Source organism: Mirounga leonina, unplaced genomic scaffold (genome assembly GCF_011800145.1).
Source record: "Mirounga leonina isolate KUSES-001 unplaced genomic scaffold, KU_Mleo_1.0 Mir_152, whole genome shotgun sequence".
Lineage (NCBI taxonomy): Eukaryota > Metazoa > Chordata > Mammalia > Carnivora > Phocidae > Mirounga > Mirounga leonina.
This window is the reverse complement of record NW_023270380.1, coordinates 19,196,069-19,204,526: the sequence shown is the minus strand read 5'-3', so window position 1 is coordinate 19,204,526 and position 8,458 is coordinate 19,196,069. Positions and strand designations below refer to the sequence as shown.

At 54.8% G+C, this 8,458-nt stretch overlaps 1 protein-coding gene across 1 annotated transcript; it reads left to right on the top strand.

The window, feature by feature from the left end:
* The first annotated feature begins 1,724 nt into the window (after positions 1–1,724).
* TLR5 (toll like receptor 5) lies at positions 1,725–5,021 on the top strand. Its single transcript, XM_035008635.1, is given in 7 exon segments — positions 1,725–1,917; positions 1,920–2,315; positions 2,318–2,452; positions 2,455–2,530; positions 2,532–3,821; positions 3,823–4,151; positions 4,154–5,021. Coding segments are annotated over 7 exon segments (2,493 nt in total). The 3' UTR covers positions 4,228–5,021.
* The last annotated feature ends 3,437 nt before the right edge of the window (positions 5,022–8,458 follow it).

Here is an 8,458-nt window from a genome sequence, read left to right as displayed (position 1 = left end):
CTGCGGCCCCCGCCCTGGCGGTCCCAGGCTCCATGTTGCCGGTTTACGTTCCTTCTTCTGTTGGGTGTCACCCCTTCCCCGCTTGCCTGCACTAGAACATAGGCCCCCGAGGACGAGCGTGGCCTGTTTGTTCACCCCCTCCTGGGCCCCAAACAGCGTCCAGCACGTGGCGGACGTGCAGCGCACGCTTGTCCAGATGATGCTGGGGAGACAGGTGGAGGCAGACCACGGAAGTGAGAAGGAGGGGAGCCACCTGGGGAATGCAAGGAGAGACCAGAAGTGAGTGGGACCAGGGGGGTCTCCAGGCCACGGACAGGGTGAGTGGCCCACAAGAGGTGCAGGGCCTCTGCTGCTGCCACGCCTGCCTCGGCCTCGGGTGCAAATGTTGGAGAAATGAGTAGCCCTGATCAACAGTCTCGCCGAGTTCTTCCCCATGATTAGTAAATGCACGGTTCAAATGCTTGGGGTCAACTCCGGGTGCACGCCTACTTCTGATTTGCTGTAATTTGTGTGTCTCAGCCTCAGGGTTTCCATGGAAACCCCACCACAAATCAGCCCCAAGGCGGAACGAAGCCTCAGCAGAGCCGTGGGCCAGCCCCAGGGGAAGCTGTCTCCATGGCTGCGGGTTAAGGCTCTGTGCAGACCCACACCTGCTTCCTGTTACCCCCTTCCTTCGCCCCATTCTCTGTCCTCTGAGCCACAGGGTCCTTCCTTTCCTCTGGAGGTTCCACTCAGAGCAGGCTGAATGCGCCTCTGGCACGGGAGACTGGACGCCTCACCACCCAGCGCAGCGCTGGGGACACAAGCCAGACGCAGGTAAGGACGCCCTGTACTGACGCCCGCTCACGCCATCACACAGGCTGTTCTAGACCCGCCACGTCCGACGCTTCATGGAGAGTGACGAAAAGGGTGAGCATTTTGTGTGATGAGATGTGCCGTGTGTGATGCGACGTGCCATGTGTGATCCCATATGCCGTGTGATCCATGTGCTGTGTGTGATCCCATGTGTTGTGTGTAATGCATGTGCCGTGTGTGATCCCATGTGCTGTGCGTGGTCCCATGTGTTGTTTGATCCCATGTGCCACGCGTGATACGATGTGCCGTGTGAGATACATGTGCTGTGTGTGATGCGACGTGCCTGTGTGATCCCATGTGCCGTGTGAGATACATGTGCCGTGTGTGATGCGACGTGCCGTGTGTGACCCCATGTGCCGTGCGTGATCCATGTGCTGTGTGTGATCCCATTTGCCATGTGTGATATGACATGCCATGTGTGATCCCATGTGCCGTGTGTGTGGAGCGAGGGCAGAGGGGTAGACAGGCTTGTGCCCTGGCCAGGACAGCTGGGGAGCAGCTGCGGAGCCGACAGCAGGTGAGGAGGGGTCCCTGGCAGGGGTGGGGGAGGGGGAACACAAATGTGTCTCTACCTGCTGTTTTCTTCAGCTTTCTCTGCAAACCTTGAATAAGTGATTGCATGAACTAATGAATGAGAAACAGACTGTTATAAAGATCAAGTACCTCTGAGTACTTAGAACAGCGCTTACTACACAGTGTAAGTCAGAGCGAGAAGCGCTACCTACACCGACACGTCAGCCATGGCCACGGCCGTGGGATCTGGCGGGGGCAGGTGCATCATGGGGGAGCCTCCGAGTCCTAGGGGCCCTGGTGCGATGCCTTGAGCTGGGACAGCTGTGTTTTCATCCTCCCTCCTTCCCCGCAGGATCATGGGAGGCCACCTGGGCTTTCTGTTTGGGGTGATGCTTGCAGCCGGCCCTGTGCTTGCAATTCCTTCCTGCGCCTCTGACCGTCAGAGGGCCTTGTATCGCTCCTGCAACCTCACCCAGGTGCCCCCGGTCCCCAGCACCACCCAGACCCTCCTGCTGAGCTTCAACTACATCTGGACTGTCACAACCACATCCTTCCCTTCCTGGAGCGGCTGCAGCTGCTGGAGCTTGGGACTCAGTTTACCCCCTTCACCATTGGCAGAGAACCTTTCAGAAACCTGCCCAACCTGAGGGTCTTGGACCTGGGCAAGAGTCAGGTAGATTTCCTGCATCCCCATGCTTTTCAGGGGCTGCCCCACCTGCTTGAACTTAGACTCTTCCACTGTGGTCTGCCTGATAATATATTAAAAGATGGTTATTTCAGAAACTTAGAGTCTTTGTCTCACCTGGACCGGTCCAAGAATCAGATTCATGGCCTTAACCTTCATCCTTCATTCTGGGAATTGAATTCCCTGAAGTCCACTGATTTTTCCCTCAACCAGATCCCCACTGTGTGTTCACATGAGCTCCAGCCGCTGCAAGGGAAAACGCTCCCCTGTTAAACCTCACTGCCAGTCATCCATACAGCAGGGTCTCCGTGGACTGGGGCGCATGCACGAACCCGCTCACAAACACGGCCCTAGAAACCCTGGACATTTCTGACAACGGCTGGACAGTGGACGTCATGGGAGCCAGATCTCCCTGGTTCTGGCCCACCACATTATGGGGTCCGGGTTTGGCTTCCCGAACATCAGGGACCCCAACCGGGAGTGCAGCGCTGCGGCTGGATCTGTCCCATGGCTTCATCTTCTCCCTGAACTTCCGACTCTTTGAGGCCCTCAAGGACTTGAAGCTCCTGAACCTGGCCCACAACAAGATAAACAGGATTGCAAGAGAAGCATTTTATGGCCTCAACAGCCTCCAGGTTCTCAACATGTCATATAACCTCCTGGGGGAGCTTTATAATTCTGATTTCTATGGACTCCCTCAGGTAGCCTATATTGATCTTCAAAACAATCACATTGGGATCATTCAGGACCAGACCTTCAGATTCCTGAAAACATTATGTACCTTGGATCTCCGGGACAATGCTCTTAAAACAATTCCTTTTCTGCCAAGCCTAGACACTATATTCTTGGGTAGCAATAAACTGGCAGCCTTGCCGAGCATTAGACTTAAAGCCAAGTTCATCCACTTGTCAGAGAACAGGCTAGAAGATCTGGATGATCTCTATTTCCTCCTTCGCATCCCTGACCTCTACGTCCTCATTCTGAATCAAAACCGCTTTTCCTCTTGTAGCCGAGCTCATGGCCCAACAGGGAGCCTCAGCTTAGAAAAGCTTCTCCTTGGACCAAACATGTTGCAGCTTGCCTGGGAAACCAGCTTCTGCTGGGATGTGTTCAAGGGGCTCTCGCGGCTCCAGATCCTGTATCTGAACAACTACTTGGCCTTTCTCCCGCCCGGGGCACTTCGTGACCTGACTGCGCTGAGGGGCCTCGACCTCAACTCCAACAGGCTGATTCAGGCTCTTGCTCCTGGCGATTTGCCTGCTAACCTGGAGGTGCTGGACATGTCCAGAGACCAGCTCCTGTCCCTGGACCCCAACTTGCTGGCGTCCCTCAGAGCTGTGGACATAATGCACAACAAGTTCATCTGTGAGTGTGACCTCCATCCTCTCATTACTTGGCTCAACCAGACCAAAGTCACTGTATTTGGGTCTCGTGCAGATATCTACTACACGTACCCCAACGCGCTCACAGGGACACCTCTCTCCTCTGTTTCCATGGAGGGCTGCGATGAAGAGGAGGTCTTGAAGGCCCTAAAGTTGTCCCTTTTCGTCTTCTGCATGGTCACTCTGACTCTGTTCCTCATGACCATGCTCGTGGTCACCAAGCTCCAGGGGCTTTGTTTCATGTGTTACAGGGCTGCCCAGAGACTGCTGCCCACGGTCCATGCTGAGTGCCGCGAGTCCAACACGTACAAATACGAGGCCTACCTCTGCTTCAGCAGCAGAGACTTTGAGTGGGTGCAGAGGGCTCTGCTCAGACACCTGGATGCTCAGGTTCAACCTGTGCTTTGAAGACAGAGACTTTGTCCCAGGGTGGGAGCACATCGCCAACATCAAGGACACCGTGTGGGGCAGCAGGAAGGTGGTCTGCCTCGTGAGCAGACACTTCCTCCAAGACGGGTGGTGCCTGGAAGCCTTCATTTACGCCCAGAGCAGGTGCGTGTCTGACCTGGACAGCGCCCTCATCCTGGTGATCGTCGGGTCCCTGTCCCAGTACCAGCTGATGAAGCATCAGTGCATCAGAGGGTTCGTGTGGAAACGGCAGTACTTGAGGTGGCCCGAGGATCTCCAGGACGTTGGCTGGTTCCTTCACACACTCAGCACATTCTGAAGAAAGAGAAGGACGCCAACACAGACAGTAGCATCCAGCTGCAAACTGTGGCGACAGTCTCCTAGTCAAGGAGCATTTCCAGCTAATCCCAAGCCACAGATAACTCTTACCATTTCAGGGGCCTGTTTTGGAGAGGTTTTGTTTTTTTCCTACTAGGAAAACAACATCGCTCTTGATTCCCATAGCCACAGGATGCCTGGTCTCACTGACCCGGAAATGGAAAGGAATCCTGTTTTCTCCACTTGCACCGACCACAGGCCATGCCCTTGTCGTGGGAAGGGCCTGGGAGAGGGGTCCCAGATGGCTGCGAGCCTTCCTCTGGTGCTTGCTCTCGGTTGGCAAGGGGCGCCCTCTGCTCCGCAGAACAACACTGACGAAGAAACACAGAAAAGAGGGCGTGTTTCCTGCTTCTGCCACAGGGATGGTGCCACTGCTCAGTGCCAGTCCCGCTCGGTCTGGGGGCAAGCCGTGGCCCCACAGAAGCGGGCAGGACAGTACCTGGATCTCGTTGCAGCCGTAGCACTATCCCTGTTTCTTGTTAGCTCTTCTCCTTCGCACACGGCCTGAGTTCCCCTCCATTCTCTCCCACACCCCGCTCATCAGCTGCACACAGAGAGCCTGGTTCCAGGCCTCATTCTGCTGCTCGGGGGTGGCTGTGTGACTGTGAGTACGTGACACACCCTCTCTGGGCCTGATTTCTCATCTGCGGGCCTGGTGCTCTCTACCAAGGACGTCAGGCTTCTCAGATCTGCCCTGCTGTGGCCCCGAGGGCGTGCGCACACGGAGGGGCCTTCGGGAGGCAGTGGGAACTTCTCTGAAGTTGTATTTTTTTTTTTATCTTAAATCTCTACATATTTTGCATTCTGTCTTTTTGCGTGTTTTTTAATTCAGAAATGTTTTTCTGCAAAAGTACTAAGAAAATTTAAACCAAGGAAGGTGTGCCAGAATATTGCCCATGGCTTCATGCACAGCACCTCCAAACCCAGCAGCCCCAGCTCGGCTGCCACATTTGAGGGGTGCCCCTAGGCCTGGGGCCCAGCGCTCCAAAATGTCCTTCCTGTCCCTGTGCCCCTGGCCCTGACTCCTCCAGAACACACATCCCCCCACTCCACCTCTTCCTTCTGGAACGTTCTCCCAGCTCTGCACATCCATCCTTTATGTTCTTCAAAGCCCAGCCCATGCAGCCTCCTGGGAGGCCTCCAACCCAGCATCCTCTCTCCCTTTTGTGCAAATTCTCGGCACCTTACCTGTTCTTCTAAAACGCACTTATGACTTCCTGTGAGAGCCGTGAGCCTGTCTGGCCCCTCACCCCTCTGGACTATAAGCTCCGTGGGCAGACCTTTCTTCAATGTCCCACCCTCACTGGCCGTCACAGACCACATATGGTTTGGGGAAGGAATTCCTTCTCTTCGTCCTCATCCCCATCTGCCTGGTGAATTTCCATTCCTGTAACCCTACAGATTTTTGTCACTGGTCTAGACTGTGAGCCCCTGATGGCAGGGACGTTGTCTTATTCATCACTGTAGCCTAAGCCCCATGCGGTGCCTGGTCCATAGTACATGCTTAATAAGGGCCTGGTGCATGGATGAGGTGTGCTGCGAAGCCCAGCATCCCTGGTGTCAGTGCCTGCTCCTTGGAGGTGCTGGATGCTGGGTGGGGAGCAGAAGGGCTGGGAGCTTGAAGCTCATTTCAAACCATGCAGCATGGCGTGGGGCTCCTGGGTGGAGGGATGGTCACAGCTTTGATGAGCAGCCAGGGGTTGGGCTAGAATGAGGGGATGGAGAGATTGGATGGAGGCTGGAGGGGTGGAGGGATGGTGTGATGGCGGAATGGGATGATGAAGGGATGCGGTGATGGAGGAATGGGGGCTGGGGGGATGGAGGAATAAGGGATGGGGGATGAAGGGGTGGGCAGATGAAGGGTGGGGGATGGAGGAGTGGGGGATGGGGGATGAGGGGGCAGGGGATGGGGGTATAAGAGGATGGGGGAGTGGGGGTTGGAGGGATGGGGTTTGGAGGGATGGAGGAGTGGGGGATGGGGATGAAAGGGGGAGGGATGGGGGGAGGGGGATGGGGGGATGAAGGGATAAAGAAGGAAGACAGAGAGAAGCACTTCTCGTGAGTGTTATACTAGGGCAACACCCCTCACACCAAGGCACTGCTGTAGGAACAGCTGTAACCAGGAATCAGGAAGACGGTAAAAGGCCACTGACTCAGGGCAAACCTTCCTGCCACATGGGGCAGCCATGCTTCTCCCCATGCTGCAGGAACCTGGTCTTACATCAGGACCGTCAGGAAGGGTGCTCCCTTGTCCTGGCAGGGTGGGGGGCTCGGGGGGGGCAGCGTTACCCCAGGTACCCCCTTGCTTTGGGTGACTGTCCCCATGACTGTTTTCCAAGCCAAAGCCAGACCTGTGAAGGACAAGGTGAGCGTCTCTGTGGGAACAGTAGGTTGGGACATAAGGAGGGAGTCCATCCCATAACCCTTTCTTTTTTTTTTTTTTTTTAAAGATTTTTATTTATTTAACAGAGATAGAGAGCACAAGTAGGCAGAGCGGCAGACAGAGGGAGAGGGAGAAGCAGGCTCTCTACCGAGCAGGGAGCCCGATGTGGGGCTCGATCCCAGGACCCTGGGATCATGACCTGAGCCGAAGGCAGCCGCTTAACCAACTGAGCCACCCAGGCACCCCTCCCACAACCCTTTCTAATTCTCTTACTCAAAAATCCAAATAGCAGTAATTTTCCTAATCAAACACATTTAAAAAGCACCTTTTGACGTTTCTGTCATAGTTTATGGGGGGGCCTGTTCACAGCAGATGTCCCGGCCACTGTTGAACTCAACAGGCCACTCTAATAATTTATTCCTGAATTTCTATTTTCTGGCAAAGACCCCAAACATTCCTCAGTTCTTTTCATTTGCTTTCCCTCCCATCAGCCGACCCAATAGCTGGAATTCTGTTTCAGGCCATTTTTCCAAGTGTCGCTTCCCAAGACCTGGCAGGAGGAAAGCCTGGCCGGGTCACGTTGGGACGGTGATGTGGGCGCCAGGTGGTCAGTGGAGAAGGTCCTTGCATCCCGTGTCACAGCACCACCGTCCGTAGAGAGGTCCCTCGGGGTCACTCTCAAGCGGGAAGAACTATAGTCTAAGAATGGGGAGAGCTTGCTGTATGTGAGACAGACTATTCTGGAAAAATCTAGACTCTTCTTCGGGGCTGCTAGAAATGTCTAAGGGAATCTGACTCATGGCTCCAAATACACTTGACTTTGAAAGTTTCCTCTCAACCACGTGAATCTGCAGTGAAGAACGTAGTCTCTACATGACGTGAAGTAGTCGTGGCTGAACGTTTGTGATCATGAAGTAAGTCTGTTGGGAGAACGGAAGAATAGGGAGTACACATGCTCGTCTACCACAATAAAAAATCGATACAAAATATCTGGAATGTTAAATCAAGAGCCAGCATTCTGCGTGTGTATTTAGAAATAGGGAAATGCCAGAAAAAAGAACTGGACAAGTGAGTGGTGATTGTCTGCGGGATTCCTGCTGCTTCCACGGGGATACCGAGCGAAGCTGGAGACGTGAGTGCTATGGGCAGAGCTTGCAAGGAATTTGCAGGCCCCGCTTAGGCACCGTGGTCCAGGCCACCAGGACAAGGCGGCTTTATTCCTGACTTTGGGCTGGAAATCGTGTTTCTTTTCCGAGGGCAGGCACCTCGCCTCCCCAGGAAGGTCGCCTCCCTGAGACACGATAAAACTCAGTGACATCATGTCTCATCTGGGCCCTGCAGGAAGCAGGTGTTTCGTCGGAGTTTTCCCGCTGCCCTGACCTGGACTTGCCACTCGAGCAACCCTGAGGGCCTAATGCTTGAGGCTGCGTTCCTGGTTTTTCCAATGACCTTGGCCGTCCTTGCTCCCAGCTCTCTCCCCGTTGCTGCTGTGTTATGGGGCCAGCATCGTCCAGGCCTGCAGGTCGTGCCAAGCCTGGAGAGGTTTGCAAAAATAAGTCACCAGGGTTCTGTGTGCCCGGCCGTTGAAAACAAGAGGTCCTTTTTGGAGAGGGCCTGGAGGAAGACCTTCGGGCACAGGAGTCAAACAAAGGGAGGGAGGCGGGTGTGGGGCCACTGGCCCCAGATGAGTGTCGTCCGAGGATGCGGCCGCAGAGAGCACTCTGCACATGGCCCCCTAGTCAGCTGAGTGTAGTTGAACTGCTTGGAGGGCCAGGTTTGGGGTTTTTGTTGTTGATCGCCCCCCACCTCCAAATTAAAAGAAGCAAGGAGCATGGTTCTTTACAAAATAACTGC